General features: G+C 37.5%; 1 protein-coding gene across 3 annotated transcripts in view; it reads left to right on the top strand.

Annotated features, from left to right (window-relative positions):
- Nucleotides 1-21992, top strand: part of NELL1 (neural EGFL like 1) — a 950583-nt gene that overhangs the window by 173523 nt on the left and 755068 nt on the right. For all 3 annotated transcript variants that reach the window (XM_053561806.1, XM_053561805.1, XM_053561807.1), the window contains 2 exons: nt 21150-21222; nt 21894-21976. In XM_053561806.1, coding sequence (XP_053417781.1) covers nt 21150-21222; nt 21894-21976 — 156 coding nt within the window. The remainder of the gene's footprint in view (nt 1-21149; nt 21223-21893; nt 21977-21992) is intronic.

Raw genomic sequence — 21992 nt, 5'->3', positions numbered from 1 at the left:
ATTAGATCATATGGATGCCAGGAGGGAAGGACTTTAAAAAAAAATCATTTCAACAATCTATTATGTAAATCAAGATAAAACGACAGCCACACTTGGTGGAACAGCAGAACTTCAGAGACACCAGGGGATCTGCAAAGTAGCTACTGAGAAAAGGCAAATCTTCCACAAAAGAATAATAGATTGAACACCTGTTTTAAGCAGTAACAGCAGAAGCTAGAAGACAGCAAAAAGAATGTTTTCTAATGTTTGAGAGAAAATAATTCCCAAATGTAGTAGCATATACCGAGCTTGTCATTTGAGAATGAGTATGAAATGAAGACTTCTGTAGATAGACAAGATTCTTAGTTCATGACCAACAGATCTTTACTTAAAAGAGTTCTCTGATAGCCATGTTCAGTGGCTCGTGCCTGTGATCCTAGCACTTTGGGAGGCTGAGGTGGGAGGATTACTTGATATTGAACATTCAAGACTACCCTGAGCAAGAGCAAGATTCCATCTCTGCAAAAAAAAAAAAAAGAAAAGTGCTCCAGGTGTGATAACTTAGACCTGTAATTCCAGCACTTTGGAAGGCCAGGTGGTGATGATTGCTAAAGGCCACGTGTTTGAGACGAGCCTGGACAACACAGACCCTGTCTCTATAAAAAAAATCAGCTGGGGCCTGGTGGCATGTGCCTGTCATTCCAGCTGCTTGGAAGGCTGAGTACAAGGTTTGCTTAAACCCAGGAGTTGGAGGTCACAGTAAGCTATAATTTTTTTTTTTTTTTTTATTGTTGGGGATTCATTGAGGGTACAATAAGCCAGTTACACTGATAGTAAGCTATAATTTTGCCATGCACCCTGAGTGATAGAACAAGACTCTATCTCTTAATAATAATAATAAAATAATGATAATAATGTATTTCAAGTCCTTGTCAGGAAAAGAATAGAGAAGTTGATTAACTTTAGGCCTTAAATTTGCATGTTTAAAAATTTAAATCACTGTAAAAATATTAGAAATTGTGTTTAACTTCCAAATTTAAACTTAAGAGAAAAAATAGGTTTTTATTTATTTATTTTTTTATTAATATTAAATCATAACTGTGTACATTAATGCGATCATTGGGCACCATACATTGGTTTTATAAACAGTTTGACACATTTTCATCGCACTGGTTAATATAGCCTTCCTGGCATTTTCTTACTTATTGTGTTAAGACAATTATAGTCTACATTTACTAAGTTTCACATGTACCCTTGTAAGATGCACCGTAGGTGTAATCCCACCTATCACCCTCCCTCCGCCCATCCTCCCCCTCTCCATTCCCCATATTCTTAGGTTATAACTGGGTTATAGCTTTCATATGAAAGCCAAAAGTTAGTTTCATAGTAGGGCTGAGTACATTGGATACTTTTTCTTCCATTCTTGAGATACTTTACTAAGAAGAATATGTTCCCGCTCCATCCATGTAAACATGAATGAGGTAAAGTCTCCATTTTTCTTTAAGGCTGCATCATATTCCATGGTGTACATATACCACAGTTTATTAATCCATTCGTAGGTTTTTAAAAAAGTACTGTCAACCCAAAATAAGGCAAAAGGAAAATGTTTAATACAAAATAGCAAATATAATTCCAGTTTACAATATTCATTATCAAATTAAGTGATTTATACTTAGGATTAAAAGAATATTATATTAAATTCATAAAACTCAAATACCACTGTATATTGTTTACAGGAAAGCAACAAAAAGATAAGGACTTATCAAAGTTAGTGAAGTAGCAAATAAATAAAGAAAAATAGGCTAAACTAAATGTGAGAGGACTGGAGAAGCTCTGCTAATAGTGAAGTTAAAGGCCAAAAAGGCGTAATGATAAACAACTTTAAACATGCATAAACCTAATAACATAACCTTAAAATAGACATTATAACATTGCAAATAGTGGGAAGGATGGCCTTCCCACTACAAGGAGCTGGGTCAACTGAATATCTCCATGGGAAAGGAAGTCATTTTGACCCTATTTCACATAACATGCAAAATCAATTGTAAGTGGATTGTAGATCTAAACCTAAAAGGCAAACCAACCAAACTTACAAAAGATAATATAGAAAATTATCTTTGTGACCTTGATATAGAAATAATGTTTCTTAAATAAAATATAAGAAATAATAACTATAAAGAAAAAGACTGATGCATTAGAATATATTAAAGTAATACATTACTAAGAAAATGAAAGGCATTCCACAGAATAGGAGAAGCTGTTCAAAGTAGTTGCATTCTACAAAGGTCTTTTATCCAGACTGTATAAAGAACTTCTTAACATCAGTAAGAAAAGTTTATCCAATAAAAAATAAACAGACAAAAATAATAACAGGAATTTACAAATGGGAATATCTAATAGGCCAGTAAACACAGGAAAGTATCAATTTGATTAGTCATTAGGGAAAGCAAAACCCAACTGAAATTCTATGGATGTCCATCAGAAAAACGAAAATTAAAAAGGCTGAGGATACCATGTATTTGCAAGGATATGGAGCAACTGAGCCTTTTTTCCCTGCTGGTGGGAATGAAAATTGATTTAGAGTTACAGAAAGTTTTTTGGTAGTATAGTTAATAAAAATGGACATATATGTGTTCAGTGTCCAAGTAATAATACTTCTAGGTATAAGCCTAATAGAGATATATGTTTGTATACACTAAAAGGCATGCACAGAATTTTTTTTAAATGTGCATAAATTTATGGGGTTCATGTGAAGTTTTTATTATAATGCATTGTGGTTAAGTCTAGGCACTCAGGGTCCTGGCACCTAAGTACAATATATTTTTGTTAAGTGCAGTCATTCTGCTGTCAAATGCTGAATTTATTCTTCGTATTGTACTGGATGTTTGTACTTTTTAACCCACTTCTTTTCACTCTTCCCCTCTCACCCTTCCCAGGCTCTGTTATCTATTTTTCCACTTTGTATTTCTTATGACCAAATTTTTTAGCTCCCAAATATAAGTGAAGACCATGTGATATTTGTCTTTCTGTGCTTGGCTTATTTTACTTAAGATAATGACCCCAGCTCCATCTGTGTTGCTGCCAATGACATTAATTTAATTTTTTTTTTTTATGGCTTAATAGAGTTCCGTGGTGTACAGGCACCACATTTTCGGTACCAGTCATCTTTTGGTAGACACCTAGGTTGATTCTTTATCTTTGCTTTTGTAAGTAGTGCTATAATAAACATGCAAGCGCTGGTATCCCTTTGACATATTGATTTCTTTTCCTTTGGGTAGATACCCAGGAATGGAATTGCTGGATTGAACAGTAATTTTATTTTTAGGATAGTGATATTGTTTTGAGACAAGGATTAACTCTGTTGCTGGGCTAGAGTGCAGCAGTGCCATCCTAGCTCACTGCAAACTCAACTTCTGGCTCAAACAATCCTCTTGCCTCAGCCTCTGGTAGCTAGGACTATAGGCATGGTTGGCTAATGTTTCTATTTTTGTAGAGATGGGGTCTTGCTGTATTGTTCAGGCTTGCCTCAAACTCTTGGGTTCAAGTGATTCTCCCACCTCAACCTCCCAAAGTGCTAGGACTACAGCCTAGGGGTAAGCTGTATGCCTGGCTGACTTTTAGTTTTTTAATGAAATCTTCATACTGTTTTCTATGGTGGCTGTGCTGGTTTACATTCTCACCGACAGGAGGTAAGAGTTCCCTTTCCTCTGCACCCTCACTAATATCTGTTATTTGTGGCCTTTTTAATAATAACCATTCTGTCTGGGATGAAATGATATCTCATTATTGTTCTAACGTGCATTTCTCTGATAATCAAGAGAAGTTGAGTATTTTTTCATGTATCTTTTGGCCATTTGGATGTCTTCTTTTGAGAAATGCCTATTCATATCCTTTTTAATGGGATTATGTGATATTTTCCTGATGAGTTGATTTTCTTGTACATTTTGCATATTAGTCTCTTGTCAGATGAATAGTTTGTAAATATTTTCTTCCATTCTGCAATTGTCTTTTCACTCTGTTGATTATTTCTTTTGCTGTGCAGACGCTTTTTAGTTTAATTAGTCCCATTTGTCTATTTTTGTTTTTGTTGCCTGTGCTTTTGAGGTCTTAGTCATAAATGTTTTGCCTAGACCAACATTCAGATGAGTTTTCTATAGATTTTTTTCAATTATTTTTATAGTTTTGGGGCTTACATTTTTTTTTTTTATTAAATCATAGCTGTGTACATTAATGTGATCATGGGGCACCATATACTAGTTTCATAGACCGTTTGACACATTTTCATCACACTGGTTAACATAGCCTTCCTGGCATTTTCTTAGTTATTGTGCTAAGACATTTACATTCCACATTTACTAAGTTTCACATATACCCTTGTAAGATGCACCGCAGGTGTAATCCCACCAATCCCCCTCCCTCCGCCCACCTCCCCTCTCCCTCCCCTCCTTTTCCCTCTTCCCCCTATTTTAGGTTGTAACTGGGTTATAGCTTTCATGTGAAAGCCATAAATTAGTTTCATAGTAGGGCTAAGTACATTGGATACTTTTTCTTCCATTCTTGAGATATTTTACTAAGAAGAATATGTTCCAGCTCCATCCACGTAAACATGAAAGAGGTAAAGTCTCCATCTTTCTTTAAGGCTGCATAATATTCCATGGTGATGGGCACTTGGTTTTTTTCCATGATTCAGCAATTATGGATAGGGCTGCAATAAACATTCTGGTATAAATGTCTTTGTTATAATGTGATTTTTGGTCTTCTGGGTATATGCCTAGTAGAGGAATTATAGGATTGAATGGCAGATCTATTTTTAGATCTACAAGTGTTCTCCAAACATCTTTCCAAAAGGAATGTATTAATTTGCATTCCCACCAGCAGTGTAGAAGTGTTCCCTTTTCTTCACATCCACGCCAACATCTCTGGTCTTGGGATTTTGTGATATAGGCTAATCTTACTGGAGTTAGATGATATCTCAAAGTAGTTTTGATTTGCATTTCTCTGATGATTAAAGATGATGAGCATTTTTTCATGCTGTGCACCTGTCTTCTTCAGAGAAGTTTCTCTTTAAGTCCCTTGCCCAGCCTGCGATGGGATCACTTGTTCTTTTTTTGCTTATACGTTTGAGTTCTCTGTGGATTCTGGTTATTAAACCTTTGTCGGAGACATAACCTGCAAATATCCTCTCCCATTCTGAGGGCTGTTTGCTTGCTTTACTTACTGTGTTCTTGGCTGTGCAGAAGCTTTTTAGTTTGATCATGTCCCAATAGTGTATTTTTGAAGCTGCTTCAATTACCCGGGGGGTCCTCCTCATAAAATACTCGCCCAGACTGATTTCTTCAAGGGTTTTCCCTGCACTCTCTTCTAGTATTTTTATAGTTTCATGCCTTAAGTTTAAATCTTTAATCCAGTGAGAGTCTATCTTGGTTAATGGTGAAAGGTGTGGGTCCCATTTCAGTCTTCTGCAGGTTGGGGCTTACATTTAAGTTTTTAATCCATTTTGAGTTGATTTTTATACATGGTGAGAGATGGGGTCTAGTTACATTATTTTGCGTATGGCAATCTGATTTTCCCTGCATCCTTTGTTAAGAGGGTGTTCGTTCCCCAGTGTATGTTCTTGTCAACTCTGTCAAGAACAAAATCAGTTGGCTGTAAGTATATGGCTTTATTTCTGAATTCAGCATTCATTTCTTTTAGTATTTTTCTTTTAAAGTCAGAATTTTAGGGGATATACATAATTTATTTACTTTTTTTATACAGATTGAAAGCAGAAATATTTTTAGTAGCATTATTCATAATAGAAAACTAATATAAATATCCATCAGAAATAGAAGGAACATATAAATTGTGGTATCTTTTAATGGTAGGCTACAATAGAGCAATTAAAATAAATAAATTGTGTAGCAGCAATATAGATGAAACCTATTAGCAATTGATTCAAGAAGCAGAGACAAAACATATTTTTTCTTTTATAAAAATAGTTTGATAACGTACTGTATTATTTTACTAACAGTCCAGGTGGACTTTGCTGAGGAAGGAGGAGTAATGGCTGGAAAGGAATAGGAGGATGGCTTCTAAAACACTGCCCCAGTTTTATTCTTTGATCTAGGAAGCCATTCTATAATATATTCATTTTCCATTAATTCATCAGTGTTCACTTTGATGATTTATGTAATTTTCTGCTAATATGTTATTCTTTAACAAAAATATTTGTTAAACACAAACCTATATGTGCATGGTAGATAATTACAAGGAAAATGAATAAATTTACTATTACAGTGAGTGATTTTTTTAAATTTAATCTTTTCAATAACTTATAGATCAAGCAGGCAAAAAATTAGTAAATATGTGGATTCCAACAACGTACTTAACAAATTTATCCAATGGCTACACACACACAATACTTTATAGCCAACAATTAACACATGTAGTACATGAGATCTTCATGAAAATTGACTACATAAAAAGCCATAAAAAAGGATATCTTAACAAATTTCAAGAATCATACATTGACCATATTTTCTGATGACAAGGCAATTACATTAGAAATAAATAGTGAAGAGATAATTTCCTTCCTTAATATGTTTGGAAATATAAAAATATCATTTAATATACCTAATGAGTCTAAGGAAAAATAATTATTAATGTAAATTAATAGCTAAATGAGAAAGATGATAAATATCAAAACTTGAGAGATTCAGCTAAAGCAATTCTTAGCAATACTTATCTTTATATGCACATATTAGAAAGATAGAAGTTTCGGGAGTTACGTATGCAAATAAGGAAGTAAGAAAAAGAACAAGTAGGATCTAGAAGGCCAAAATCTGGTCATTTGAAAGGACATCGGAAAGTTTAATCAAGAAAAAAAACGAGAGAAGACATAAAAAACTAAAGATTTTTTCAAGAGCACATAGTAAATACTTTAAAAACTAATACAAGAGTAATTAGTTATTAACAACTTTGTCCCAGTAATGTGGAAAATTACAGAATAATGGACAGATTTCTAAAGGGACATGAACTACCGAAGTGGACTTAAAAAATGAAAAACCACTATTGTATTAGAATTGTTAAAGTAATTTGTGATTCAAAATCTGTTGTATCAGTTAGCTTTTGACGCATAACAAATCAGAATAAAGCTTAATAGTTTTGTTTGGCTCGAGATTTTGTGGGTCAGCAGTTTGGCCTGGGCTTACTTAGCTGGAGGGTTCTTAGTTCTCAGTGGGTTCTTCCATCTTTGATCAGCTGCTGGGTTTTCTGGGGCCTGGCTGTGTGAGATTGGCCTAAGCTGGAATGGCTCCTATCCCAGCTTCGAGTGGTTTCTTAATTTCCAGCTAGTCCAAGCTAGTTTACAGGATGGCTAAACAGTGTTTCAAGAGCCTGAGTAGAAATATGCATGGCCTTTTTGAAGCCCAGGTTTTAAGACATGTATTTTGTTACTTTTGCTGCATTACATTGCCCAGACCAAGTTACAAGGTCAGCTTAGATTCAAGGGTATAGAACATATATTCTACCTTTTGATGGGATATACTACAAATTGACATTGCACAGAGCATAGACACACGAGGCACAAGGTGTTGTGAGCACTTTTGCAACCTACCATGTCTTGGTACCAAATAACCACCAGGTTCAGACAGTTTTGCAGGGAAGTTCTAGCACACATCCAAGGAAATAAATAATGCTAGTCTTACATAAACTCTCCCAGAGGTGAGAATAAGTGTGAATGCCACTCATTTTATGAGGGTCCTGTCACCTTAATTTGCAGAGTAGGCAATGACTGTACAAGAAAGGAATTGTAAAAGCAGATTTACTTTTGAATATATTAGATTATAAAATTATAAACAAAATTATTAGCGAAGTATTAGCAATGTGTGTATTTGAGTGCATGAAAGAGGACAAGTTGGTTTTTTGATGATTAAAAACAAATGCAAAATTGTTCTTATCATCAAAAAATGTATTAATGTAATTCACTACATTAAACAGATAGGAAGAGAAAAAAATCTGATCTTCATCTCAAGAAGCACAAAGAGCACTAGATAAAATTTAATACTGACTCTTTTCTTATTATTTTTTTTTTTTTTTGTAGAGACAGAGTCTCACTGTACTGCCCTCCGGTAGAGTGCCATGGCGTCACATGGCTCACAGCAACCTCTAACTCTTGGGCTTACGCGATTCTCTTGCCTCAGCCTCCCGAGCAGCTGGGACTACAGGCGCCCGCCACAGCACCCAGCTATTTTTTTGTTGCAGTTTGGCCGGGGCCGGGCTTGAACCCGCCACCCTCGGTATATGGGGCCGGCGCCCTACTCACTGAGCCACAGGCGCCGCCCAATACTGACTCATTATAAAAAAAGTATTAGCAAACGGGGGCCCTGTTTCCCAAGTCAGATGCAGTAGGCCTGGAGTGGCAGTCGAATCTTTTCATTTCTAGCGAGTTACCAGGCGATGGTGATGGTTCTGGGATGTACTTTGAGAACCACTGCTTTAGACAGAAACTTAATAAGAACTCCAAGGCCAGGAGAAAAGAGCTTTAGTTTCAGGTGATACAGATCTGAGTTTGAATCCTAGACTTAACCTCTTTACAGTTGTTGGACTTGTGCTAGTTTGCTTTTTGAAACCAGTGAAGTTACTCTCTTGCTTAAATTTTTTTTTTTGAGACAGAGTTTCACTGTGTCACCCTCAGTAGAGTGCTGTGGCATCACAGCTCACAGCAACCTCAAACTCTTGGGGTTAAGCGATTCTCTTGTCTCAGCTTTCCAAGTAGCTGGGACTACAGGTGCCCACCACAACACCGGCTATTTTTGTTGTTGTTGTCATTGTTGTTTAGCAGTCTCAGGCTGGGTTTGAACCCACCAGCCTGGGTGTATGTGGCCTAACCACTGAGCTGTGGGTGCCGAGCCCTCTTGCTTAAATTCTTTCAATGACTCTGCATTGCTCATCAGTTTGGTGTAATCTGGATCCTGCTCTTTTATCTTATTCTGTTTTCCCTTTCTGCTCACTATGGCCTAGCCACACTATTCTTTTCTTAGTTCCTTGAACATACCAGGGCCTAGTCACATGCTTCTGCCCAGAATAGTTTTCATTCAGTTATTTGCAATGTTTTCTCTTCCTAATCATTCAGATCTTGGTTTAAACAAAGTCTTCCTGAACCACTGTATCTTTGTAAGTCTTTCCCTGTTACTATATGTATCCAGGTATTGCTGTTTAACAAACCAAAACTCGGGGGGGGGGGGGGGGTTGAGTCAATAAGCTCACAGGGTGGCTGAAAGATTGTGTTAAGGAGGACCAGGCTTAGCTGATCCCCTCTAGATTTGCTCATAAACCGACACTTGGCTGGTAAAGTTGGCTGAAGACTAAATCATCTGGGATGTTCTCAGTTATGCTGCACTTGACTCCTGGCTGGAGCAATGCTGGAGACTGAACCACATGTCTGTTTATCCAGCAGGCTAGCCTGGTGCTTGGCAATGTTTCAAGGGAGAATAGATTCCCACAAGGCTCTTGAGGTCTGGGGTGGCCTGGCAACCGGCACACCCTCATTTATTCCATGTTTTACGGGTCAAAGTCAGTCAGAAGATCAGTGCCAGATTTAAGGGATAGGGAAACAGACATTTCCTCTTGATGTGCGGGTCTATGAAGTCACAGCTCAGGGTATAGGGATACAGAGCAGGGAATTAGTTTGCAGTCATTCTGCCACACACATTCTCCTGGAACATTTCCATTTCCTTGATCACACCCACTATAATTTGAAGGGATCAGCAGGGCTGATTTTGTGGTAGAGCTACACAGTGCTGTGCTTAGGAGGACCCTATGATTAGTGTAATGCCTACTGTTGCTGGTATCAGTCAGGTGTGGGGACTGATGTCAGGTCCATGTTACTGGATTCTTGGTTCCCAGTGCTGAAGAATAGTTATCAGTACCAAGTTGACAGATTCACTGAGCAAAGGAAACCAATATAAGCAAGCCAGATAGAAGAGTTATTACCCAGAGCATAGTAAGGATAGAATACTCTCAAAGTTGCTGGAAAGCAGACTGCTCTGGTAAGGAATAGCAGCCCCCCAGGGTTAGGGTCTGCTGTATTGTACTAATCTCCAATAATATGCTAAGCTGGGGTGGAATATTCATAATTTTTCTTGGAAAGGGGTGGGAAATTCTCAGAATGGTGAGTCCAGTCCTCCCCTTTCCCATCTTGTAAGGTAATTTCTGGGGGTTGCCATGGTATTTATAAACTGTCATAATGTCGGTGGGTGTGATTTTTATTATGTTAATGAGGGTAGGTCACTTGAGGATATTGTCATCTTATTTGTATGCATGCTCCAAAGGCCCTTCTTCGTGGGTTTGATTAAATATATCTCTATTTTGTGGTTTCTCTCCCTTGTACTGGTTGTTCAGCCCTTGAAGTCCCTCTATTATAGACCAAACATATGTCCAGTCCTTAGAAGCCCCTATAGATGTCATCTGTCCCTTCTTAGAAGCCTCCTCTGGTCAACTTGTTCCTCCCATTGTACACAAAGCATCTCTAAATGCTGTCTGCTCCTCTCCCTCCTTATTACTATCTAATACTGTCTTCAAGGTTTGATTAATTTTTGATCAAAAGACCCTGCAAATTATGTTGCTGATCCTGAATTTAGTTTATGTGAGTGTTTGCTTATTTATTATGTCCTTTTGTCTAGATTGTAAGTTTTACCAGGGTCAGATTATCTCCATTTTACCCAGCAAGTTCTTAGAATAGTACTAAGTATATAATTGGCAGACAGTATACTCTTAAAATGAATAAATGTACGAGCTTTGAATTTGTCTTTTTATTTTAAAGTGCTAAAGATGTCCTTCATGAAGGTAATGCAGATTATATGAGAATATGTGTTAAAAGAACCTTGACTATGGGAGCTTTACAACACACATCCCCATTCCTTCCCCCCGCCCCCTTTTTTGGTGTAGTTAATGCCCCCTCTACGCTTAACACCATGCTGTAGAAATAGTAGGCACTTTTCCTGCCTTTTAGGGACTTCTGTTTTAATTGGGTGGATGTGATTAGGAGAGAACAGTTAGTCCTGTTATCTATTCCCACTCAATGAGCATATGATTCTCTGTAGATATAAAAAGCCTTATGCTTAAAAGCCTCCAAACTTGATACAGACAGAAAACACAAAGAGTGTTCAGAGACTTGACAATCATTTTGAGCAGAGGTGGGTTATCGGGATGTGGAAGAGAGAACCAGCAATAATTGAATGCTTCCTACGTTCCAGACCTTATCTGGCCTTATTTATATTCACTCAGTTAATTAAATTTCACCTTCAGACAATCCTAATGAGGTAACTATTATTATCTCCATTGTATAGATCAGGCAGTGGGACTCAAAGACTTTAAGGAACTTGCCAAGCTCCCATAGTCCATAGTGATGAAAATGGGATTTAAGCCTGGGTCTTTCTGATGTTTTTTCTTTAGTTGCTGGATTTCTTTCCTAATTTTCTTGTTAATTTGGATTAATACGAGGGTACATACAATTTGGCTATATGCCATTTGTGTTTGTAAGGTAAAGACTGACATGTAGTTCTATCCTTAACTTGGGAAGCGTGCCGCATACCCATCCATTGTAGCCATTAGTGGGAGCTTACCAAATTCCCTTCCCCATTTCCCCTTCTTGAATTTAATTGAGTTTTTCTCTCATGTGGGTCTGTAGTTTTTAATCTACTAGTTTCAACTTAATAGTGACTACCTGAGATGCTTGATTTTCCATTCCTGTGACACTTTACTTAGGTAGGAGAATGTTCTCCAAATCCTTCCAGGTAAATACAAAAGATAAGGAGTCTTCATTTCCTTTATGGCTGAATAGTATTCCATGATATACATGTGCCAAAGTTTATCGATCCATTCATGGGATGATGGGTACTGGGGTTGTTTCCTCATCCTTGTGATTGTGAACTGAGAGGCTATAAACATTCAAGTGTAGATGACCTTATAGTAAAATGATTTTTCTTTCTTTTGAGTAGATATCTAGCAATGGGATGACAGGATCATATGGGAAGTCTACTCTTAGTTCTTTGAGGATTCTCCACACTTCTTTCCATAAAGGCTGTACTAGTTTGCAATCCCACCAATAGCATATGAGTTTCATATTCCATGGAAAAAAAGCTTTTTTGAGACACTGTCTTACTCTGTTGCTCACAGCAACCTCTTGCTCCTAGGTTCAATCAATCCTCTTGCCTCCGCCTCCCCAGTAGCTGGGATTATAGGCACCTGCCACAATGCCCAGCTAAATTTTTCTGTTTTTATTTATTTTATTTATTTATTTTTTTGAGACACAGTCTTGCTTTGTCACCCTTAGTAGAGTGCCGTAGCGTCATAGCTCACAGCAACCTCAAAGTCTTGGGCTCAAGTGATTCTCTTGCCACAGCCTCCCAAGTAGTTGGGACTACAGGTGCCTGCCACAGTGCCCAGCTATTTTTAGAGGCGAGGTCTCATTCTTGCTCAGGCTGGTCTCTAAACTCCTGAGTGCAGGCAATCCACCCCCTCAGCCTCCCAGAGTAGTAGGATTCCAGGCATAGGGATGGAATCTCATACTTGTTCAAACTCCTGAGTCTCAAACTCCTGAGCTCAAGGGATCCTCCTGTTTCAAGCCTCCCAGAGTGCTAAGATTATAGGAGAGAGTCACTGAGGCCAGTGGCCTTTCTGATTTTGAAGTCTTTGCTTATCCATGCAACAAATATTTATTAAGGGATTATCATGTGTTACCTACCACAGTTATTGCCGTGTTGATGGGGAGACATTTCACTTAATCACACCAAATCTCATGGAGGAGACAGGACTTGTTTTTTTCTGGGACTCCAGCCCAAAGGAATAGGTGGTGCCAGTGGGAAGCACAGAAGAGGATGGGTCTCCTACACACCCCATCTCCCTGAGGGCAATGCATTTTTTCTTGCCCCTTGGTAGGAGTGGTTTCATTGAATGGCTCTTTGGAAGGGTGCTTTTCCTGGGGAAGCTTTCAAAACTCATCTCCTCCTTAGAATCATTTATGGTGAATAGTACTTCTTGGCTACCCTTTTATGAGATACGATGGCTGGGGTAGGGGAAATATTTTAGTGTCTCATTGCCAAAATTACCTCTTGAGCAATTCAACACTGAAAATATCTCCCTGAAAAAGAGGCAGCCACTTCTCAGGTAAGAGTCAGAACATCTTCAGATTTTTAATATTTATCCTGTAGAAGCTGCCTCCTGGGTCCAAAAACCACATCTGCTTTATTGCTCCAGAATGAAAAATGGCTTACGATGTGTTTTCAGGGTAAAATGGCATTATTCTCTACCTTAAATATTATTGCATTGCTTCCTAGGCAAAGTAAAAGCAAAGGTTCCTTACTTGTCAAAACTGATTTCTAGGCCCTTGTGGATCCTTATGGATAGTGCAAAGTGGGGCTGATTAAAAAGGATGGAATCACTTGCTTGGCGCTGGGTACAGAAGCCTCTAGGTTAGGTAATTCCCGTTTGAGACACAGAGCGCTATCTGGGGATTTCTTTTTTTTTTTTTATTGTTGGGGATTCATTGAGGGTACAATAAGCCAGGTTACACTGATTGCAATTGTTAGGTAAAGTCCCTCTTGCAATCATGTCTTGCCCCCATAAAGTGTGACACACACCAAGGCCCCACCCCCCTCCCTGCCTCCCTCTTTCTGCTTCCCCCCCATATCTGGGGATTTCTTCACTTTAAGATGGCATCCATTTGAGAAAAGCAGGCCAATGGTGACATACTTATCTGAATCTTCTGATTGTTGTAGATTTTCATGACTGAGACTCAGTTTCCCTTTGGTGCATTCTAAGCTTACTATGCTGTAACCATTTCAGAGGATAAAAAACCACAATAAGTTGTAGGATGCTTCAGGGGTGAGTGTTCTGATAGTTTTGAAATAGTTAGATCTCAAAGAATTCTCAAAGCCTTTTTGCACAGTTCAGGGTGCATACCCTCTCTCATTGATTTGGGTCTGAAACCTTTTCCTTACCTGGACATCACTGTTTCCTCTAACAGCTGAGCTGTCACTGGGAAGTGAAATTGATTATAACTTTTTTATTTTTAATTCCACAGCTGTTGTTTTTATCTCAGCTGCTTCCCATCATTCCACAGATGGTAAACATATGTTTATAGGCACATAGAAGAAGCAGCTACATTGGATTCCTCCCATCTTTAATTCTTATTTTTCCTTTCAGGCAGAAAGTCAAATTCACAGAACTGGGGAATCATATACATTTGTAAATTAATATTTCTGTACATTAAGACTTTGGAAACAGCAGGACAGCTAATGATATGCTAATGAGCTGACAGTTTTTATTGATCATAATGAAAGTCTACAAGTGTCTTTCTTGGCTTTTATGCAAGCTAGAATATTTTATTAACTATTTTCAGTCCAGAATTGCATGATTGCTTGCATTTTGAAAATTCTTCATGTGAGTTTCTCAAGTCTTACTTTTTGTTCCCCTTTTCCCAAAGTATGGGTCCCTGCCAGTTTTATAAACTCAACACATCTTCATCCATGTATTTACATGCCTGGCAGGAAACTCTCCCATCCCTTTCTCTCTCCCTTTCAAAGCGATTTGTTTCAGTGTTTTAGCATACAAAAAAATAGAACCATTTTATTCAATGTAAACAGAGATCTGCAGGGAAATAAGAGTGTTAAAAAGAATTAGCATTTGTTTGGTGGTAAAACTGGTTTCTGCTTTCATTTATAATAAAAATGCTCAGAGTGTTTAGGAGGCCTTGCCTAATCTCAGTTATTCTATGCAGAAGAGGGTCCTAATGGCATAATTTTCTAATTTTTTAATTGCATCGTTCTATATTTCTTACTGCAAAGTGAGAAACGTTCTAGGAACAATGAAAATAATGAGCATTTGTTTCCCAAACATTAAAAACCCATAATGCACAATCTACTTGGTACAAATTTATTTTTCAGTGCATGGTGAGCTGACTCTGGGAGGCAGAGTGTGGCAACAGGTGTATTGAACAAAAAGAACAAAATATCTATTTTTCTCCCTTTCATCAGTTCCATCCAACAGTAAAAGCTTATTAATGTGTGCTCTGTACTTGAGGGATTATTTAGATCCTTAGATCAGCTGAGGTTTCGCATTAAATTAACAATGAGAAAATGGGTTGATTAGCAGTGTAAATAAGATTACAGGGAAAATATTAGGTTACCTAAAAAGACTTCTGTTTTCAAATTATTTGCATTACATGCTAATGGTCTGTCTTACATATTTGATTTGTATCTATCAAGGCAATGAAGGTAAAACTTCGTTTTGATAACAGTTCTTCTCTGTAGGAACATCCTGGTTCATGGGAATAAGGGTATCCCTCAAATGATATATTTTTATCAGCCTATTATGACCAGCACTGGTTCAGAAGTTAGTAGACCTCTACTATGTTGCCTAGGATTAAGGCATCTCTTAGGAAAGCTACTTAAAGTGTTAGAGCCTAAAGTTTCTCATAGGTCAAATGACCAGTTGATCTGGTCCTAGATCAATAATTTATACTGGAAGTATCAAAATCACCCCAGAAGCTTTTAAAAAATACGCATAGCTATTTTTCTTCCAACCTCTTCTGCAATTATGATATGCCCCCTGGGCAAAATTATGTGATTCAATATTGTCTAATACCCTATATGATCTTGACAAAATCTAACAGTGCTCAAAATTATGGGGTTCAATGTTGTCTAATTCATGGTTTTCAGGAATTTGATGTTCTTACAATTTATTGTGAAATCTACAGATACTAAGTTGAAAACATATAATTTTTGCCTTTATAGCATTTATAGTTTAGTAATTCTGTTGGTTTCCAATCAGTTACAAATCAGTGAGATTTTGCTCTGTTTATATATAGGAGTTGGATGGTATTTTAACCACCATGAGCTTTGAATGAGTAAACCATCTTGCTCTAAAGAAACACATGATTGATAACAGAGCAGGATTTTTCACAGAGAAGTTCTTCTTCTACCTTTGATCAAAATAATTTGGGGCAACTCTTAAAAGTGAAGATTATTTTGGTCCCACCCAGTCCTATTGAAACAATCATTTGGGGGTTGACACAGGATTCTAAATGTTTAATACTCACAGTGATTCTTAAGAAACTCAAAATTGGAGAAACACTGCCAAGATGAATATGAAATAAAGCATAAGTCTGAGAAAATGAGATCAAATGAAGTCAGCTAATATAGGCCCAACTATAGTTGCATTTTTCAGTTAAGTGTAGATACATTTAAAGCTAAGTGAAGAAAAGTATTAGAAATTCTTTTCATACCTTATCTCCCATGCTTGGCGGCACATTTCCATCTATGGAAATCTTCATGGATGATTTTTTGTGTGTGTGGAGGAGGGGGAATAAGGCTGATGGAACTACTTTGTAGTTTCATATGTTATAGAACTCCTTTTTGTAGTGTTATGAAGAAAACTACATTCTTAGCAAATGCTTCTTGTATTTTTTATTTTTTTTTTTTGAGACAGAGTCTCACTATGTCACCTTCGGTAGAATGCTGTGGCATCACAGTGTGCAGCAACTTCAAACTCTTGGGCTTAAGCGATTGTCTTGCCTCAGCCTTCCAAGTAGCTGGGACTAAACGCCCCTGCACAATGCCTGGCTAAAATACTTCTTTTTATTTTATTTTATTTTTTTATTGTTGGGGATTCATTGAGGGTACAATAAGCCAGGTTACACGGATTGCAATTGTTAGGTAAAGTCCCTCTTGCAATCATGTCTTGCCCCCATAAAGTGTGACACACACCAAGGCCCTACCCCCCTCCCTCCATCCCTCTTTCTGCTTTCCCCCCACCATAACCTTAATTGTCATTAATTGTCCTCATATCAAAATTGAGTACATAGGATTCATGCTTCTCCATTCTTGTGATGCTTTACTAAGAATAATGTCTTCCACTTCCATCCAGGTGAATACAAAGGATGTAAAGTCTCCATTTTTTTTTAATGGCTGAATAGTATTCCATGGCATACATATACCACAGCTTGTTAATCCATTCCTGGGTTGGTGGGCATTTAGGCTGTTTCCACATTTTGGCGATTGTAAATTGAGCTGCAATAAACAGTCTAGTACAAGTGTCCTTATGATAAAAGGTTTTTTTTCCTTCTGGGTAGATGCCCAGTAATGGGATTGCAGGATCAAATGGGAGGTCTAGCTTGAGTGCTTTGAGGTTTCTCCATACTTCCTTCCAGAAAGGTTGTACTAGTTTGCAGTCCCACCAGCAGTGTAAAAGCGTTCCCTTCTCTCCACATCCACGCCAGCATCTGCAGTTTTGAGATTTTGTGATGTGGGCCATTCTCACTGGGGTTAGATGATATCTCAGGGTTGTTTTGATTTGCATTTCTCTAATATATAGAGATGATGAACATTTTTTCATGTGTTTGTTAGCCATTCGTCTGTCATCTTTGGAGAATGTTCTATTCATGTCTCTTGCCCATTGATATATGGGATTGTTGGCTTTTTTCATGTGGATTAATTTGAGTTCTCTATAGATCCTAGTAATCAAGCTTTTGTCTGATTGAAAATATGCAAATATCCTTTAAACCTGAAAGCTTTTCCTCTTAGAACTGGAACCAGACAAGGTTGTCCTCTGTCCCCTTTACTATTCAACATAGTGCTGGAAGTTCTAGCCAATACAATTAGGCAAGACAAGGAAATAAAGGGAATCCAAATGGGAGCAGAGGAGGTCAAACTCTCCCTCTTTGCTGACGACATGATCTTATACTTAGAGAACCCCAAAGACTCAACCACAAGACTCCTAGAAGTCATCAAAAAATACAGTAATGTTTCAGGATATAAAATCAATGTCCACAAGTCAGTAGCCTTTGTATACAACAATAACAGTCAAGATGAGAAGCTAATTAAGGACACAACTCCCTTCACCATAGTTTCAAAGAAAATGAAATACCTAGGAATATACCTAACGAAGGAGGTGAAGGACCTCTATAAAGAAAACTATGAAATCCTCAGAAAGGAAATAGTAGAGGATGTTAACAAGTGGAAGAACATACCATGCTCATGGATGGGAATAAACAACATTGTTAAAATGTCTATACTTCCCAAAGCAATCTACCTATTCAATGCCATTTCTATCAAAATACCAACATCGTACTTTCAAGATTTGGAAAAACTGATTCTGCGTTTTGTATGGAACCAGAAAAAACCCCGTATAGCTAAGGCAGTTCTTAGTAATAAAAATAAAGCTGGGGGCATCAGCATACCAGATTTTAGTCTGTACTACAAAGCCATAGTGCTCAAGACAGCATGGTACTGGCACAAAAACAGAGACATAGACACTTGGAATCGAATGGAAAACCAAGAAATGAAACTAACATCTTACAACCACCTAATCTTCGATAAACCAAACAAGAACATACCTTGGGGGAAAGACTCCCTATTCAATAAATGGTGTTGGGAGAACTGGATGTCTACATGTAAAAGACTGAAACTGGACCCACACCTTTCCCCACTCACAAAAATTGATTCAAGATGGATAAAGGACTTAAATTTAAGGCATGAAACATAAAAATCCTCCAAGAAAGCATAGGAAAAACACTGGAAGATATTGGCCTGGGGAAAGACTTCATGAAGAAGACTGCCATGGCAATTGCAACAACAACAAAAGTAAACAAATGGGACTTCATTAAACTGAAAAGCTTCTGTACAGCTAAGGAGACAATAACCAAAGCAAAGAGGCAACCTACACAATGGTAAAATACTTCTTTTATTGACAGATTTCCAGTCACTGAATTGTCCAAATGGCAATTTAATGCCACTCCTTCTGGTTCTTGTTCTGGGGGAGATGCTGGGAAGTGAACCCACGTATGTAGTCACACGTACACACACGCACATCCAGGCACACTCAGACTTCTTTGGATTGTATTAATAGTTGGTATCTGTAGTGTATTGCCACCCTTGTTTTAATCTAGCATTGAATTATAGCCATTCAAGTAAATTAACATTTCCATCTTGATTCGTTTGGCAAGAACAAATTTTTATGCCAGTATGTTTGCTGACCCCTGTGACCTTTCCTCAGAAGAAATACTGAGTGCCTTGGGTTTTTGTGTTAATGAGCATTGGGAAGCTGTCAGCCTTTATTTCTGCTTTTGTTCACGTCAACATTGTTGACCTTCACCTCATGAACTGGGTCACCCCCCGCCCTCCCATATAAGCACACGTGTGTATGTGTGCCAGAGATTAAAAGTGGGAAGACAGAGAAGTGAGGGGGATACAGATAGAGGAAAGGTGTATGGAGGCAATTTGTAATGAGACTGAAATTAGTGCAGTCACTGCAGAAGGAGGAGGAGCACTGCTGTGTCCCACATCACTCTGACGTAGGATGAGTGGGATGGGGCTTCCCTCTTAAATGCATTTTCAATTTGTTTATCCAAAGGTATTTGCTACCGTGACAAATGTACTTTAGGTTTCTGAGTGCCCTTTCTATGGATGATAAAATACAAATAATTTAGGATTTTCTGACAAACAGTTAAGAAGTAAACCTGCTCCTTTCATGACATCCACATCACCCCGGGTAACCAGCAGTCCTGGTTTGCCTGGAAGTTCTTTTTAAACGCACTGACATTTTCCATGTCCTAGGAAATCCCTAAGATGGAAATCTATACTTTGACTGTCCAAATTTATTATTTTTTTTAAAACCTGAAAGATAAGGAAAGCGTGGAGAACTAAATGTGACAATTGCCGTTTGGATGCCTGCTTAATTGCCTAGAATTTGAGTCCTGGGGGAGGATCTTTAGCTTTTCTATCCAGCACTTGTTTTCCAGAGAGCAACTGGGCTCAGAGAAGGTGGTTGAATTATTGCCAAAGTTTACTCAGTTAGCTTACGATGGATCCAGAACGTGAACCCGGGTCCACTGACTTGTAATTCCATATTTTTTTAAATTGTCACATGTGCTTGAAAGGTGTTCTCATTTCTTGAAGGAGTTAATTGGCTTTGAAAAACTGAGCAGCTTTGTCCCAGAGAGAAGCTAATCCACTTAGCTCGTGCTCCATTAATTGCTCTCTTGATCCTGCTGTAAGATATTATGATTAATATGGAGGATCAGTGGCAGGAACTTTCTTCCCCATGGTGAGGCTGTCTTCTCTTGTAATCACCAACACTGTATCATCCTCGAATACAACACTGTATCATAGGAAAGGGTTTAGAAACCTACCTAATCTGTGGAAGAGGGACTGTGATCCTGTTATTTCTATTAACATTTCCAATTAATATTTTATCTTGAAATAATAAGCAGAAAACAGCATTTGCTGATTGCCTTCTGCTGTTTAGAAAATGAGCACATAAATGTTAAATGTTACTCCCTCCGAAAGACTCACAGCACTATCTTGAGCCTATATTTTATTTATAGATTAAGCTCAATATTCTGAACCAGCTTCCACATCTTCCATCTGTTCTGTAATATCTCTTTCATCAGATCAGGGGGAAAAATAACCACCAAACCTAAAAACAGAATCTTTAAATTCAACTTGTAAAATTCAAAACGCAAGTCAATATTTTCATTGAGAAATGGCAGCCCTAATGACTTTCTTACATTTGAGCTATTCTTCCAGACTAAATTATAGACTTCAAAGACCACCTTTTACTCCCAGATGTTGAGCAAGTCTTAAGACTCACTAGCAAAAACTCTTGTTACTCAATTAGTTGAGGAGCACAGATTGTTATGGAATTTTTCTGGGGTTTAATTTTATTTCCTTGACGAAATGAATTGATAGAAACATTTTTAGTCTAATATGTTTCTATTAACTCTTTCTTCTCACTTAAAAAAATCTTGTAAATCTGAAATATTTAATGTTCTAGGTTGATTAGGGCATTGGAAAGAATTTTCAGTGAACCAGTGGCTTTGCTGTTTGATAGTTTAAGAGCATTGACTGATGGATCCTTGGGCTATAACGTTGGCATTATCCAATGGCAACTAGTTGTAGCTTTCTCAAGATGGATGTACATTTCAAGCTTTCTAAAAGAGTGTGTTTCAGGCTAGGCCATGAATTTTCCCATTGGCCATTAAATCTATTCAGTGTCTACTAAGGTCAATTCGCCTTTGAATGAATCAGTCCTGTTAAAAAATCATCTGACCTTCAGAGACTTTGGGATTTCACAGGGGCCATTTGACCTGGTGACAGTAATCTTGATTGCCACCTGTCTCTTCTGTTATCAAGGGGATCATCCAAGATGGGAAGATCATCTTTATGCCGAATGGATACATAACACAGTGTCCGAACTTAAACCGCAGTAAGTAGCAAGTTAGAACATTGCTGAATTTTAAATATTACATGACTTGTTGATAACATCATAGAAACACATCTGGAATGATGCGCACAATCTATTTACAGTATTGACATCTGAGATAGGCGAGTGAAAGAGAACTTATCTATATTACATAGATATATGTATAATTCTGTATCTGAATTTTTAAGAACACTATATATTATTGATAAAATTAAGATTTAAGGGAAGAAAAGGGTTACTTTAGCAGGTTTTATCAGAAAGATATGTTTAATGTAATTATATATCTTTATAAAAACTGGTTTTTAGACTTTCCGACCTGGGTTTGAGTTTATATTTTCTTCTTTGGAGATACTTTGTGTATTTTTAGTCACCTCTCAATAGAAAATGAGGGTTTTGTTTTAATTTTAAAGTGTCAAGTTGCTTTTATTTTCAGTTAGCAACACTTTTTTTCTGTTCCTGTCTTTGTGCTTATTAAAATAGGAAAAGATCCAGACCTGAAATCTTCAGTGATTTCACTCAAATTTTAAAGCAATACTTAATTACAAAAGCACTCAAATTTTAAAGCAATACTTAATTACAAAAACTCTCCTATGTAGTCAAACAACAACTGTTTGAAACATCTCTTTCTTCTGTTAGCATAATACCAATACATATTTTATATTTTCTCTTTTGAGCTTGCCCAACCTGTAGTGATTTCTTAAGCCTGGTGCAAGGAATAATGGATTTGCAAGAGCTTTTGGCCAAGATGACTGCAAAAGTAGGTATCTAAATTT

The sequence above is a fragment of the Nycticebus coucang genome, chromosome 14 (genome assembly GCF_027406575.1).
Source record: "Nycticebus coucang isolate mNycCou1 chromosome 14, mNycCou1.pri, whole genome shotgun sequence".
Taxonomy (NCBI): Eukaryota; Metazoa; Chordata; class Mammalia; order Primates; family Lorisidae; genus Nycticebus; species Nycticebus coucang.
The sequence above is the reverse complement of the archived record's forward strand: the minus strand, read 5'-3'. Positions and strand labels throughout refer to the sequence as shown.